General features: G+C 35.7%; 1 protein-coding gene across 1 annotated transcript; it reads left to right on the top strand.

Moving 5' to 3' along the window:
• The first annotated feature begins 303 nt into the window (after window positions 1–303).
• Window positions 304–15,067, top strand: LOC132600428 (zinc finger CCCH domain-containing protein 24). The gene is made up of 14 exons (XM_060313592.1): window positions 304–993; window positions 3,054–3,146; window positions 3,234–3,515; window positions 3,626–3,698; window positions 5,063–5,195; window positions 5,281–5,434; window positions 6,491–6,574; window positions 6,698–6,820; window positions 7,210–7,383; window positions 7,776–7,910; window positions 11,921–12,016; window positions 13,225–13,608; window positions 14,361–14,404; window positions 14,520–15,067. The coding sequence occupies exons 1-14, from the start codon at window positions 400–402 to the stop codon at window positions 14,767–14,769; spliced, it is 2,619 nt and encodes an 872-aa protein (XP_060169575.1). The 5' UTR covers window positions 304–399; the 3' UTR covers window positions 14,770–15,067.
• The last annotated feature ends 944 nt before the right edge of the window (window positions 15,068–16,011 follow it).

Here is a 16,011-nt window from a genome sequence, read left to right as displayed (position 1 = left end):
TATCACTAAATTGCATTTAAAGCATTAGAATTACGATTTGTTTCAGTTGAACATTTGAACGCATGATAAAATTCATATTAGACACATTATGTCCTCAAACGTCTTTAGATAGTTAAATTAGCCATATAAAATATGTCAACTTCTTTAATTATAACCAACTTACGCGCAAATTAAAATTAGAACTTATGCCGAGTAACAAATACTATCATTTTCCAAAATTTTTGTTAAGCAAATAAAATTCAAGACAACCCCCCCCCCCCCCGCCCAAGCACCCTCGTCCCCCATAATGTAGTGTGGGAAGTTATTTTGTCACACAACATCATCAGTCCATCACACTGAACCGAACTGGTATTGCTAAAACCGCACCGCCGTCAAACAGCAAAAAAAATAAAAACCAAAATGTCAACAGAAATCCTAAACCCTGAAATCAACGGCCAAGATTCATCGGAAAAGCCCCAATCGCCTGAAACCCTAACCCCCGAAATCAACGACCAGGATTCATCAGAACATCCCAAATCACTGGCCGATACACTAAAACCCGAAATCAACGGCCAGGGTTCATCGGAAAAGCCCCATTCACCTGAATTGAACGGCCAGGATTCATCGAAACGAAAGCGAGAAGAAATCGAAGCAGAAACAGAGCAAAAGCAAGAACAAAATCCATTATGGAAAACAACACTTTGTTCTTACTTTCGTAGAAACGATAATTCATGTAGCCATGGAGAAACCTGTCGTTACGCACATGGTGAATCGGAGCTCCGAATCCGACCCGACAATACATGGGACCCGACTTCTGAACGGGCCAAAAAAATGGCTAAGAAGGATAATGAAGAGGATAATAATAATAATAAAAAAGAAGAGAAATGTAATGACGTCATGATGACGGATGCTTTAGGTGATGATGACGTGGAATGTAATCGGTTGTCTAAGTGCTTGGTGAATTTACCTATGAAGTGGAGTTCGGATAATTTAAGGTGTTTCCTTAAAGACAATGTAAGATTCTTGCTCTTTGTAATTAAAACATGCATGTCTAATTGCTTTGGTATTTATTTTGTCAACATTTATATCATGGTGTATTGAAATAGTGGTAAACCAAAAATAGAGTTAATTAAGCTGCAATGATGAATGGGGAAATTTTCAAAAAATATACAGCCCAACATAAAATATTACGTCACATAGCCATATTTTCACTTTATACAATATTATTCAACATTATATTTGGGAAAAGCATTATACATAAGGTATCAACCTTGTATAAAAGTGTATAATAATGTTGAATCGGAGCTTTGGGTCCGGACGGAGCCAAAAAAATGGCTAAGGAGGATAATGACGTGGAAAAGGAAGAGGATAATAAGAAAGAAGAGAAGTGTTGGGTTTACCCTGTGCGCACCCGAAGGGTAGCGGCTGCGGGTTCCCATGTCATCAAAAAAAGAAAAAAAAAGAAAGAAGAGAAGTGTAATGACGTCATGATGATGGATGCGTTAGATGATGACGTGGAATGTACTGGGTTGTCGAAATGCTTGGTGAATCTTTCTATGAAGTGGGGTTTGTATAATTTAAGGTGTTTTCTTAATAACATGTAAGATTCTTGCTTTTTTGAATCTTTCTAGAAGTTAAACAGACATGTCTAATTGCTTTGGTGTTTGTTTTCTGAACATTTTTATCGTGGTGTATTTGGGGTTTACAGTTTTAAGTAGTGGAAAACCAAAATCAGAGTCAATTAAGCTACAATAAGATAATTGCCTTGTGGTTTAGCTAGCTCTCACTAATTCCTCTCAAAAAATAAGTTTAGCTCTCACTAATCAAGCTAACTTCACATTGTATTTAATGTTGTCAAAGGTGCTTTACTTAAGCCCTGAAGCGAGGCTCAAAATATGTTGAGCTCTTTGCCTCACTTAATGTGCGCTTCAATATCGCTACCAAGGTTCTAAGACATACTTTTCCTTGCCAATGAGTGTTTCCTGAAGAGATGACATTAAACAATTAAATATTTCACTTTCTCGTAATTTTTTTTGTCAATTTCTTTGTCCATATATTTGCTATTCATGCTTATACGTATTAGTCTTGGACTAAACACACACACACCCACATATATATATTTGTATTTTTCTCCATTTGCGTCTTTTTTAATTAAAGTCCACTCTTTATTTGCTCTTAAAGCCCCAGTGGATCATAGAGCTTTTTTGCTTTTTTTGCTTTTGATAACACTTCCCCAGACCCCACACTGTGGGATTTCACTGGGTATGTTGTTGTTGCTTTTGATAACACTGATTGTGTGTGAACTTTGTCAAGTCGGGTCGGTTTTGTTAATTAGACATCTATGGATGTTATAGCGTTACATTTTTTTTGTGTGGTGAATATGATTAAGGGGTTATCAGCCAGAAGATTAGTTGTTGGAAATATGAGTACTCTGTAAGCACAGTGCAACTTCAATGATTTGGTCTCTTTATCACCAAAGGAACAATTTTTATTTTCTGCAAACCTTTCTTCTTTGGGAATACTCTGGTCAAATGAAATAACAACAGTTCCATCTTTTGTAAGATTATGGAGAACATTCTTAGCTTTTCGCAGCCTTTTCTTCTTGTTGTATGATTGGTTACAAAATAGTGTACAACTGCAAATAAGCACGTAAATCAGGCCTTAATGTTGGTCATGCTTTCTGGAACCCTATGTTAAATCTTCCCCCCATTTTTCAATGGAGTGATGCAAGTGAAAATGGCTACATGTATGTTGGTATATGCTTAACATAAATTGGTGATGAAGGTCCTTATGTTCCTTCCCTCAATTCCTTCCATCCATGGCAATGCTAGAATTCGTTGTTGCCTTAAAGAGGGTCAATTTTGTAACTACTAACAGTAACATTGCTAGCATCTGTAGAAGTACGGATGCTTGCTTTATGGCTGGACAAGTCTGCTCTCCTGGAAATCACGATTCAGCTTCTCAAAGCACATAATCCATACTTTTCACATTTTTTATGTATTGTCATTCTGTTCTTAATAGATCTTTTTATAACATGATGATCTGTTAATTGGGATTGACTCCTTAAATTTCAGGGTGTTACTTTTAAATCAGCAAAAAAGAAGAAAGGCATGGCTGTAGGATTTGTTACTTTTGAAAATGCAGAACAAGTGAAGACTGCTCTGAAGGTATTCCTTTGTTGTCTAAATTTGATTAGAGTGACATGTAGTTCTGCTATTATCAGAAACTTCATTTGTCAAACTTAAACTGGGCAGGAGTTGGATGGAAAGCTTGTTGGCAACAAGAATTTAAAAGTTGGAGATGTTATTCCGCGGTCATTTGAGAGAAAATGTAATTCGGCACCGACCAATCAACAAGGTGAAAAGCAAACCCAGGCTGGAGACGGTTTGGATGCAGATGAAGCTGATGATGAGGACAGTAATTCAGTTTTGAAGGGTAGGTGTGTTCGTGATGTGGTGACTTCTCTTGCTAAAATGACATATGCTGATCAACTGGAGCAGAAGAAGAGTTCTTTGACACAAATTCTCAAAAGACTTGTTAGGATATCTTATCCCCTCTATTCCATATTGATATAAATCACTTACCAGTTTCTCAGGGATTGCAAAAAATAGACTTTTGACCACTTTTCTATCTTCTATATGCATAGACTCGAAATGCACGTAAAGCTTGTCCTCCTGGTGTTTCACTTCCAGAATGGATTCTCAAATCTAGGGAAATAGGTACGCGTTAATCATTTCTTGAATTGCATCGACTGCATTGTTGCTCTATGACTATATATGTTTGTAGTTAATAGAAAACTAGTTCGGTCCTCTCCACTAAGATTTAAACTATACTAGTTTCTTAGCACGTGCATTGCGCGTGTAACCCATATCAATGAGTATACAAAATTTAAAAAATCATTCTGTATATATTATTGAATGATATATTGGAGTTATAAAATAAAGTTAAAGGAGAAAGTGTAGTATTGTGATTTCTATCTCTGCTTCTAATTATCAAAGTTACACCATTATCTTCTTTCATATTGGGGTTAATTAGCATAACATGCTAAACATAAATAAATTAAATGATAAAGTTGAAATAGTAGTCTATTAATATTCTCTTGAATTAGATTATTTGAACTTGATGTGTAATTCTTCAGATATTTCAATTTGACCTGTATTCTGATGGTAGGTGATGAGTGTAACACTACTCTAATACTAACAAAAGATAAAGTGGGACCCATTCACATGTAACCTATATAAAGTTTTTTTTAGGAATTTAAATTATATGAAAATGGGAAAGAATTCATCATTCATGCTTATATCTATAACCTTTACATTTGTAAATTTATCTCTGGTAATAGATGGATGCATCATTCAAATTTTTTGATTAAATGTATAGTTCGTATATATCAATGATGAATAATAGAAACAACATTTGCAATATGCGGAAAAAAAATGAAATTCTAGGTTTAGTATTATGTTTTAGATCCATTTATTATAACAGTTTGAATTCCAATAATTTGTTAGGTGTCGTTCAATTAAATAAGCTTTATTCAATACCTATGTAAAATATGTGATTAAGTATAATATTTATATGAAACATATATTTTAATAACTTACTATTGTTTTATATAAATATAAGGTGTATCTTACTTGAAAAGAGTATATGATATTATAACATGATATCTATATCCCATTACCTATCATCATTAAAAACATCGAGTTCAAATATCTTAACAATACTTCATCAAAAAAAAATAAAAATCTCAACAATAGCACATCAAGTTCTCGTAATCTAATTCTAGCGGAGATTAATAGACTATTTGTCAAGCTTATCATTTAATTTATTTATAGTATATTATGCTAACTAATCTCAAAAGAAAGAAGATAATCTTATAACTTCGGTAACTAGTGGCAAAGACAGAAATGACAATAGATACTTTTGCGTCTAACTCAAACACATCGTTTAATAAGATATATGAGTTTTTAAAATTGTTTACTCATTGACATGGGTTAGACGCACAAAGCGCATGCCCAAAACCTAGTATCAATTGATAAATAAAAACTGATATAACCGTTAGGCCAATCATTTCTTTGATCAGGTGGTCTTCCATGCAAACTGGAGGGCATAATCGAATCGCCACTTATCGATGGATATCGAAACAAGTGTGAGTTTTCTGTGGGAAACTCTGTACTAGGAAAGCCAACTGTGGGATTTCAGCTTGGAAATTTCAGGTATTAAAGCGACTGCAGTTTTCCAAGATCTAGTTGTTGTTTTTTGTTTTTGTAGTTCATTTAACAGAAATTATCTTTGTACCAGGGAGGGCGTGACAGCTGTTGAGGAACCTGTTGACTGCCCAAATGTTTCTAGAGTTGCTTGTAAATATGCTGCTATCTTCCAAGAATTTTTACCACAGTCAACTCTACCTATTTGGAACAGATTGAATAATACCGGATTTTGGCGTCAACTTACTGTATGTCCGATGCTTTCTATTACCTAATAGTTTGTTCAGCTTCTCCTATCCATGTGCATTGTTGGGAGAAAAGGACAAAAATGATCCCTTAACTATGATAGTAGGTTCAAAATAGTCCCTTAACTATGCACTTAACGGTTTTAGTCCTTTAAGTTTGTTACAAGTTAACAAAAACGGTCCCTTAACTATGAGAGTAGGTTCAAAATAGTCCCTTAACTATGCACTTAACGGTTTTGGTCCTTTAAGTTTGCCATAAGTTGACAGTTTTAGTCTTGACAAAATATTCATCGAACTCTATTTGTTAGATTTGACGAGAACTATGAAAAAAAGGAAAAAATTAGTGAGAACTCTAGATCGGTCAAATAACTCGGGACAAAACCGACGGACGTTAGTCGGTTATAGGAAAAAGCTGAGGAAAAACCTACAGACTTGATAATGTCAAAAAATAGTGTCTCGGGGCACAAAGACCGACGGATTCTGTCGATTAAAATCGAGGGAGTCCATTCGCTAAGTAAAATACACTAGATTCGTTTTTATTGAAAACCAGAGAAAACTAAATACTTCCAGTGTAGTGATTCTTTTTTTTTTTGAAAATAGTTTCCGCGCATTTTTCCTCAAAAATAACCGATGGACTTTCGTTGGTCTGTAGGACGTTAGTCGTTTCCGCCCTTTTTTTCATAGTTCTCGTCAAATCTAACAAATAGAGTTCGATGAATATTTTGTCGAGACTAAAACTGTCAACTTATGGCAAACTTAAAGGACCAAAACCGTTAAGTGCATAGTTAAAGGACTATTTTGAACCTACTCTCATAGTTAAGGGACCATTTTTGTTAACTTGTAACACACTTAAAGGACTAAAACCGTTAAGTGCATAGTTAAGGGACTATTTTGAACCTACTATCATAGTTAAGGGACCATTTTTGTCCTTTTCTCGCATTGTTGGTGAGGCTGAGCAGATTAAGTATTTTTCTTTCTTTTATTTGGGGGGTGGGGGTGGGGTGGGGTGTTGGGATGCTGGGCCAACTGACTGTTTCTTTTGGTAAAATCTTCATCTAGGTTCGAGAAGGTCGCATGCCTGGTAAAAATGTAGAGGTTGAAAATCCCAACGCAAATATTTCAGAGGTTATGCTCATTGTTCAGGTTTATCTAGTTAACTTAATCTTTGTTTTGTTCCTACATATCTACCATTTTCTGAAGGGGGGAGCCTTAGAGCAACGATAATGTTGTTTTCCTTTTCATTATTCTTACTCCTTGATTGCTTAGGTTTCCACTTTGGCGTTTGAAGATGCACTAGTTAATGATGAACTTCAAGGTTTAGCCAAAGCGTTTGCTATGGGAGCTTCTAGTGCATCACCAACATTACCTCTTACTGTCCTGGTAGTTCAGGTAGTTTGCATACAATTTTCTTTCTTTATTATTGTACACCCCCTCGTGCTTTCAATTTTTGTAGGCGTTTCTCAATCTATGGTGACAGTGGGGGTGAAGCTTTTGGTTAATTCTAATAATCTGGCACTTAGTGCTCACTATTATATAACCAAAGCAACTTGGTCGAAAGCGGAAATAAGCCATAGATCTTGGGAATAATAAAAGCTATCATTTTTGTAACTTATTAGCCTTTTTTTAAATCTTTATTTATACTTGTTCCCTTGCCTCAAACTAATTTTCTTGTTTTTGACCTTTTCAAGATGCTTTTCATAATAGTGAGTTATATATATAATATATGTACATGATCTGCCATTGGCAATCAACCTTGATGTTGTAACTTTTAAATGCAGGATCACACTGGTGTATCAAATGTAGCACCGGCAGATGCTCCGCTGCGCGTGCTTCCATTTCCCAGAGGGGAAAGTGATTCTGAACAGCATGCAGATAATGCAGTTGCTGAACCAAAAATTCATGATTTTATAAATGGACTTAAGTTTTGTATTTCTCCCACGGCCTTCTTTCAGGTGAGATCATTACTTATTTCTTTCTGTCCTAAGCTGATCCTGTTCTCCTCCCCTGGCCTTCTCTCTCTCCCTAAGTTGCAAGTCTTTAAGCGGTCGATTTGGGGAAGACAAGTTATGCTGGGATTAGTATCTTATCAAAAAAAAAAAAACTGGGATTAGTAATGCTGGCATTTTTTTTATCGTCTATTTGGTTTGTTCTATCAAAACTAACATGCATTGCATAATTACTACATAGGGTGTGTAATTATAAGAATAGTTCTGGTATTGTTAATGCCATGATTTACTATGTATAAGTAATACTGGTATTTGTTGTACACAGGTGAGATTTGTTACCAAACATAGTATCAGCATTATTCTACCTAGTACACCCCTAAGTTCTTTAATTGGCTCAGGTAAACTCCCTTGCTGCAGAGAAGTTGTACTCCCTTGCAGGGGACTGGGCCGGCTTGGGTCCTGATACCTTGCTTTTTGACGTTTGCTGTGGAACTGGAACAATTGGTCTTACTCTGGCAAATCGAGTTGGTATGGTAATGCTCACCACACCATGAAATCTTAATTTTCTTGTTGAATTTATTTTGTGTTATGATGTTAAATTTTTGCCCACGCACTATATCTACTGTTACCCGTGTTTGATAAGTGTCCTGCTTTATCTGTAATGGTACCTTTTTTTTTTCTTTTTTTTATAACTGCCCAGCATCTCCTTTTTGCTGAGTTATTATATACATATAATATTACCTTTTACCGAAAAAAGAAGTATCCTACTTTGATTACTCTCAAGAGTTAAAGAGCAATTCCAGTAAATTATTATGCTTAGTTAGGCAAATAAGTATTTGAAATTCATTTGCTGTCCCCAATTGAATGTCATAGTTTTGACACAAAACAGGACCACTGCTTGAATTTGAACAGTCCACCTGGGTTATTCTCTGCATGACCTCAGTGCCATCTTTGGTGAATCCTGGCTAATTAAAACAGTTTCACCATAATACCTAGTAGTCTAGTGTGATATAGTTCAACACAAGGCTTTTTTAGCCTGTCATTTAGGCTAAATATGAATATGTAGATTAAAATTTAAATCAAAATAAAATAAAAGAAAATTACCTAGAAATGAAAGTTGTGCTCAGCAGAGATGGAGATAATAAACAACAAACTTTCTATTTAAAGAGAGTATTTTTACAAGCAGAGAGAAGGGGTCTGTAAAAACTTATCTTCGTTCTTCACAAAATGATCCTTTTATAATGGATCAAAATGAAAATTGACAAAATAAAACGGCCGACAAGTGGTCAAAAAGATAAAAAGCAAAAGCTCTTATCTTTGAAAAACAAACGTGACTAAAGACTAAAGTCTAGATGGAGATTTGACAATATAATTGACTGGTGAAATATAAGAATGACATGAAGAATTTGATCTAATTAGCCTAGATCTAGTGTGCTGATGCTATGACTTTCAGCTAATCGACACGGATCGCACGGTGAGATGATACTGCAGAGGGACTTTTACTAGGTTATAACCCTGGCAAAGAGGTTGTCCAACTCAGAACAAGTCCAAAAACAGCCCTAACGCCACCTCTGTTGAGCATTTTCACCATAATACCTAGTAGTCTAGTGTGATATAGTTCAACACAAGGCTTTTAGCCTGTCATTTAGGCTAAATATTAATATGTAGATTAAAATTTAAATCAAAATAAAATAAAAGAAAATTACCTAGAAGTGAAAATTGTGCTCAGCAGAGATGGAGATAATAAATAACAAACTTTTTATTTAAAGAGAGTGTTTTTACAAGCAGAGAGAAGGGGGTCTGTAAAAACTTACCTTCTTTCTTCACAAAATGATCCTTTTATAATGGATCAAAATAAAAACTGACAAAATAAAACGGCCGACAAGTGGCCAACAAGATAAAAAGCAAAAGCGCTTATCTTTGAAAAACAAACGTGACTAAAGACTAAAGTCTAAAAGGAAAAACAAAAGTTGGAAAAAGAAGAAAAAGAAGATTACAATAATATATATGAAACAAAAGACTTTATTTAAACTCTCTGCTTTATAAAAGCAAATATCTTTTCCACTTTATTGTGGGGCCTGCACCTGCATCACTTCATCTTTGTTTTTCTCGTCTTTTGCGGGGGTGGAGGACTTCCTGTTGGCTTTTGAATTGGGCCATGAATTGTGTAAAATCCTCATTATTATCAGGATCTTTAGATTTACTTGCTAGACACGTCTGTGCTTCATTTGCATCATCATCTGCATCATCATTTTCATTATCTGTGGTATTACCAACTGATGCCATAGAAATATCAGAGGCGCTTTGGTTTGTGGATATTCATACCAAATTGTCCACAGAATTCTCCTAATTGTTGTCTTTCCTTCAGACTATGTCTCTTAATCTGCCAATTTAGCTTAATCTCATTGCATAAGGCTAAACCTTCCTGCATACATGTTCCTATTAACTTACCATAAGTGTAGCTATCATAATTGATGCTAGCTTCTCCGTTTCTAAGAGCTTTTCTAACTCTTTTTGCAAAGAGGGCGGGTAATCCATCTATAAATTTGGATTTTCAATGAGTGTCATTGCACTTAGGTAATTCCATAACCCGACAAAGAAATACATCCTTATACCACCTAAATGAGGTAAGGCTTTGCATCTTAAATTCTGAAGCATGGTCCTAATGGTTTCATTATTATCCGACCATCTTCCTGAAAAATGCTTTATAATATTAATAACCAATGAATAAACAACATTTGGAACTATAACTGGTTCTTGAGAAGTTCCTTGCTCTCGTTTTACCACGATGTTCTTGGGTTAAATAATTATCCCACCAACCTTTTAATTGGCCAGTAAAACCAGCAATGATCATATCTGCAATAGTTCGCTCATTATTTTTATTAACCCTATCGTATTATACATCAACATTCTATGAATGGTACAATAAATCTGTCTTTCACTATAACTCTATGTTCCATTCATAGATCTCTTTACCACTATAACTATTGGTAATAATATGCTCATGTTCATCTAACAAGACATCTCGAGGAGTAGGTCTAGGATAGTAATACATCCTTTGCATAGGCTTATCAGCACAATATTCATCAATTTTATTAATATCTGCTGCAACCTTGACCTTGTAATCCATATTAGGAAAATTATGCAAATGAAGCACAGACGTGTCTAGCATGTGAATCTCAAGATCCTGATAATAATAAGGATGATTTTACACAATTCATGGCCCAATTCAAAAGCCAACAGGAAGCATCTTCCACCTCCGCAAAAGATAAGGGAAAAACAAAGATGTAGTGATGCAGGTGCAGGGCCCACAATAAAGTGGAAAAGATATTTGCTTTTATAAAGCAGAGACTTTAAATAAAGTCTTTTGTTTCATACTCCCTCTGTTTCAATTTATGTGAACCTATTTCCTTTTTCGTTCGTGCCAAAATGAATAACCTCTTTCCTAATTTGGAAACAAATTCACTTTATGAATGATGTACAACCACACAAATATTCAAGACTTATTTTGAACCACAAGTTTCAAAAGTCTTTCATCTTTCTTAAATGGTCGTGCCCAATCAAATGGGTTCACATAAATTGAAACTGAGGGAGTATATATTATTGTAATCGTCTTTTTCCAACTTTGCTTTTCCTTTTAGTCTTTAGTCACGTTTGTTTTTCAAAGATAAGAGCTTTTGCTTTTTATCTTGTTGGCTACTTGTCGGCCGTTTTATTTTGTCAGTTTTCATTTTGATCCATTATAAAAGGATCATTTTGTGAAGAAAGAAGGCAGGTTTTTACGGACCCCCTTCTCTCTGCCTGTAAAAATACTTTCTTTAAATAAAAAGTTTGCTGTTTATTATCTCCATCTCTGCTGAGCACATACCTAGTGTAATCCCACGAGTGGGGTCTGGGAAGGGTAGTGTGTACGTAGACCTTACCCCTACCTTTGGAGGTACATATTGGGATCATATATTTTCTTTTACTTTCTGGAAAATTAAATAGAGAAAAAAATTGGTCTTAACACTCTAAAGATTTTACGGAAGGCGAATTTTGGGATTCCAAAATGGAAAACTGGATATCAATCCAATTTGGGAGTGGAGGAGTAATAGTTTACAATAAAAAAATGGATTTGGTTAAATACAAATATGTCGGTTCAAATTTTAGAAATATAAGTTAGTATCAGTTTACATTTGTTTGAGTTCATTTGGGACATCCAGTAAATTTGGATGGATATATTTGTTTAACTGCTGGAAGTAGAAAATTTCCAGTTGAAGAAAGTGATCAAGCATTTGGCTAAGTGATCAAGCATTTGGCTCAACTAAGGAGGAGAGTAGGTTAAATTTTGGGGCATAGAGAATATTTGGAGGGGATCATACGGTAATAGAAAATCTATAATGCTACCTCATTTCCTGTTACTGCCTTAGTATTTTAGTTGTTATTTAAAAGAACTGCATCTTACTAACATCTTGTAACAACGGAACTGAAATCTACATGCACTTTGAATATGTTTGAATGTCTTAGATGATAAGAAGCTTCTTCTAACCATCAATTTCTTCAGGTTGTTGGCATTGAAATGAATGCTTCTGCTGTTTCTGATGCTCAAAGAAATGCTGAAATCAATGGGATAAAGAACTGTAGATTTATTTGTGGAAAGGTCAGATTGGACTATTTTTCTTACTATTTCTCCACCCTTCCCTTATGTAATGTCGGTCTGCCCACTGGCTTGTCATACTTGGTCTATAAACTAGTCACTACCAATTGATTTCATTCACATTTTAATTACTTCCTTTTGGTCATGGCTATGAAACTATGCAGTGATGATTTATTTTTGGGGGGAATACATAAAGACACCGTTAAACTAGTCTCTGATTTTTAAAAAGACACTTAAACTTTGTGGGGGTCCTATGACTAAGGGTTCGGAAATTTTCCTTCTCTTGGGCAAAGTAAATTAACCAAAGGTTAAGTAAGATAAGTTAGAGTTTGATCTGGATTTTCCCATGACGCCCCTATAGTTGTTCAGAGTAGTATTAATTCCCCCTTTTTAGCCCATGTGGCATTTGTGGTATTTCGCCCATTGAAGGACGTGAAAATCCCCAAAATCAGTGTAATTTAGCATTTCTTTTGTAGTCTTTTTCGCACTTTTTTTTTTCTCTTTCTTTCTTTTGTCTTGTTCCATGAACCATCTCCTCCACCACCTCCACCTATCCTACCACCAGTCCTGCACCGGCAACACCCACCAATCCAACTCCTAATTCCTCCTCCTCCTCCTCTCGTAGGAGGGATAAAAAGTTCTTTTTGACATGTGGTAGCGTGTACACACAATGTGCAAGAAATCCGGTTGTTTCGTTTCAGGATGGTATGGGTTCATTTTTAACAAGTCCACTCAAAGTTTAAGTATCTTTATTAAAATGAGGGACTATTTTAGGGGGATCTTATGTATTCTCCCCTATATGTTTAGTAATTTAAACAGCTTTTTGAATAAGGTTGAGTAAGTTATGTGGTTCCTACATTTAAAGTACCACTTACAGCTAAGAGCATCATCAGAAATGGCATTAGGTGGTGCATTTTGTGTTACAAAATGTAAGTTCTAGCTTCTATGTTGGGGAACTAAGTGTAAAAGCCTGATGGATCCGCCTATAACACATTCTGAAGTATGTCTGAACTTGGGTTGGAGAGCTAGCTTATTTTTGAGAACAATCTGCATTTAGTGAGCTTTATTCGGGAGCTCTAGCTTAGATTTCTTTGGAAGCAATGACCATGTTTATCTGCCCTTCCCTTTTTCTGTACTGTAGCAAGGTTATCTTTTGTATCAGAATCCGTGCTACATGTTTTAATTCCAGAATTTGCATTATGAGATTGCAGGCAGAGGATGTCATGGGATCTGTACTGAAAGAGTATCTTGCTTCACCTCCAAAAGTAGATGAAATTCCAGATACAAAAGAAAAGAACGACGAAGAAAATACTACTTCCACAGAGAAGACTGATTCTATAGTTAATGCATCGGAAACAGATACTACACCTATTGAGAATATTGATTCTACGGATAGCACAGCGGAACCTGAGGGAGCAGTAGGCCTTGAGTGTACCAATAGTAAAAGCTTGTCAGAATCTTCAGCAGGTGGCATTACAGGATCAGAAACCCCACTTAAGAAGAGTTGTTCATCAGAGAATTTGACCACTCCAGTGCAACATTTCAAGAATGTTGTTGCAATTGTAGATCCTCCACGTGGTGGACTTCATCCCACTGTAAGTGGTTTCTCTGCTTTCATCCTTGGTTGTTATCTGTACTAGTACTAGTACGTTGTGCTCAAGTGCTCTCCTGCTCTCTAATGTCTAATTGCTCTGTTAGCCTTATTGTAAAGCTGGACATGCAGCTTGTTTTGGGAAATCTTCCTTCTGACCATTGAGAAGATCTGCATTCTATTTAGGAGTCACTCTGTTAGACGAGTTTAATATAATGTTATTCTAGACCTCTATTTTTCGGATAACACCGTAGAAATTTGGTAACATTTCCTAGGCTTCTAGTTGCTAAAAGTGTCCTGCAGTGGAGTGTACTTTGGAATTTAAGTGTATGCACTAAGTTCTAGATAGGTGCCAAAATTTTGGTGTTTTATTTTAGACAGATGGGAAGAAATCACACAGTGTTTTTCTCTCTACTGGGATTTGAACTTGAGACCTCGTTCTCCTCCCATTTCATTGACCAGTAGGGCACACCCTTGGGTGCGATTATAGAAAAGAAAGAAGCTTGTTCCATCTGTTGAACACTTCGTATCTATGTGAACTAGAAAAGTTTACTTTCTTATGATGCTGGTCACCAGTCCCCAGGCTATATGCTTTTGCATCTCATATAGGGGATGAAGATTTCATCTGGACTTTGATATAATCCCAGTTTTATGTGACCAATCGGGATTGATATTTACAATATGTAATCTCCATTTTTAAGTGTTGGTGCTTAAAATGAGCTACTTTGTGCTAATTTTTGTTCTCTATGCTTGTAGGTTATCAAACTTTTGAGGACCAATTCACGTCTAAGGAGGCTTGTGTAAGCTCCTTTGATGCATCAACTTATTCCTTCTCCATTTTCTCCTTCTCTGCTCAGACATTTTCCAGTATTGTTTATAGTCTAACTTTTGTTCATGTTGATCTGCTTTTTTCAGTTACATTTCCTGTAAACCTGAAAGTTTAGTTGCAAATGCTATTGAGCTCTGCACGCCTTCTCCAGATGAAACTGAGAAGGGGAATAACAGAAACAACCCAAGATGGAGAAAGATGAGCAGCGCTGGTCTCGCACGACATAGAACCAAATCAATGCCCACTTCAGAGCCGTTTCAACCTGTCAAAGCCATGGCTGTAGATCTTTTTCCACATTCTCCTCATTGTGAACTGGTGATGCTTCTGGAGAGGTAAATTATCTATCTCTTTAAACAATTATCTTGAGTAGCCATTTATCAAAGGAGATAAAAATGGTCCTTTAGATCTGTTTTCTCAATGTGAAAAACAAGGAACGAGCCTTCGGCAAACAATTACTAGACATCTGTTATCGATGTTAGTGCTGGCAGTTTTGAGGCAATCTTCTATTCTTTGAGAGCTTACCTCAAATGCAATGACACATTATGTTCATGACCTCTCATATAATTTGAGATGCTGTAACAATTTCAAGTGAAAAGAAGTCTGATATGTTGAGTAATTTAGTCACTTTCTTCTATTGCATAATCCAGATTAATCACGGATTCTTGTATTGTTTGCGTTTCTGGTTATGTTGTTAGTTGAAGGAAGTCAATATATTGCCTCAAACAAAGATGAAACTTGATCACTTAAATTGCAATAGCGAATATTTATGTCTTACAATGATGATTTTAAAACATCCTAGTTGTGAAAGAAAAATAAGATCCTCCAAGAATCACAAGGACATCACTTCATGTAAAGGTCATGCCTTACAATCTCACTCTTAGAAAAATAGGAATCTGGATATGATTGTTACCTGCAGATGCACATGGTGTTGGTTTTACTACGCTTTGTGCTAAATTTAGGTGATTTCTTCCCATCTGCGCCTTGGTAGGCAAAGCTTGTCTGGTATTTGTATTGGTGGGAGCTAGGATGGAATAGTCGAAGTACATGTAAGATGACTAGGACATCACGTTATAAAAAAGAGGGGAACGAGGGTTGGGGGTGGGGGGGGGGGGGGTTTCACATTTTTTGTGGTTTCTTTGTCCCCGCATCCTTTAGTATGACTCACGGTTGAGTTAATGACTATTAAAGTTGGTATTCTGATCTTTATTTTCTTTGATAGGAATGTCCATTACCTCAATTATGTAGATTGTTTGACAATGTATTCATTTAAAAAAAAAATGTTACCTTCTCAAAAAAAAATGTATTCATTTAAGGTGCTTGATGGCTGTTACACTTTGCTTTCATTCTTTCGTCTTTGGAAAATCTTGTGCTTTTCAACAGAATTAGGCCCAAAATAAAGTAGGGAAAGGTTGATTTTAATTGAGTTGTAAAGATGAAAAGTCTCTCCCATGACCTATTTAATCAATGCTATCGGGTATTCACTTGCTTATTGAAAATTTTGCCATACCATATTTTGTATCTAGTTTGTGGGAAAAAGGGGAAAAGCAACAAATTAAAAATGGATTTTTGCACTACACA

This window comes from Lycium barbarum, chromosome 6, assembly GCF_019175385.1.
Source record: "Lycium barbarum isolate Lr01 chromosome 6, ASM1917538v2, whole genome shotgun sequence".
Lineage (NCBI taxonomy): Eukaryota > Viridiplantae > Streptophyta > Magnoliopsida > Solanales > Solanaceae > Lycium > Lycium barbarum.
This window is presented reverse-complemented; position numbering and strand designations above follow the sequence as displayed.

What these genes read in the sequence shown, in the direction of transcription:
- LOC132600428 (XM_060313592.1), top strand. Translation starts at nt 400, where the DNA reads ATGTCAACAGAAATCCTAAACCCTGAAATCAACGGCCAAGATTCATCG. An exon ending in CACAAATTCTCAAAAGACTT is followed by an intron (nt 3,516 to 3,625) that starts GTTAGGATATCT and finishes CTATATGCATAG; the next exon opens with ACTCGAAATGCACGTAAAGC. An exon ending in CTCCCACGGCCTTCTTTCAG is followed by an intron (nt 7,384 to 7,775) that starts GTGAGATCATTA and finishes TAATTGGCTCAG; the next exon opens with GTAAACTCCCTTGCTGCAGA.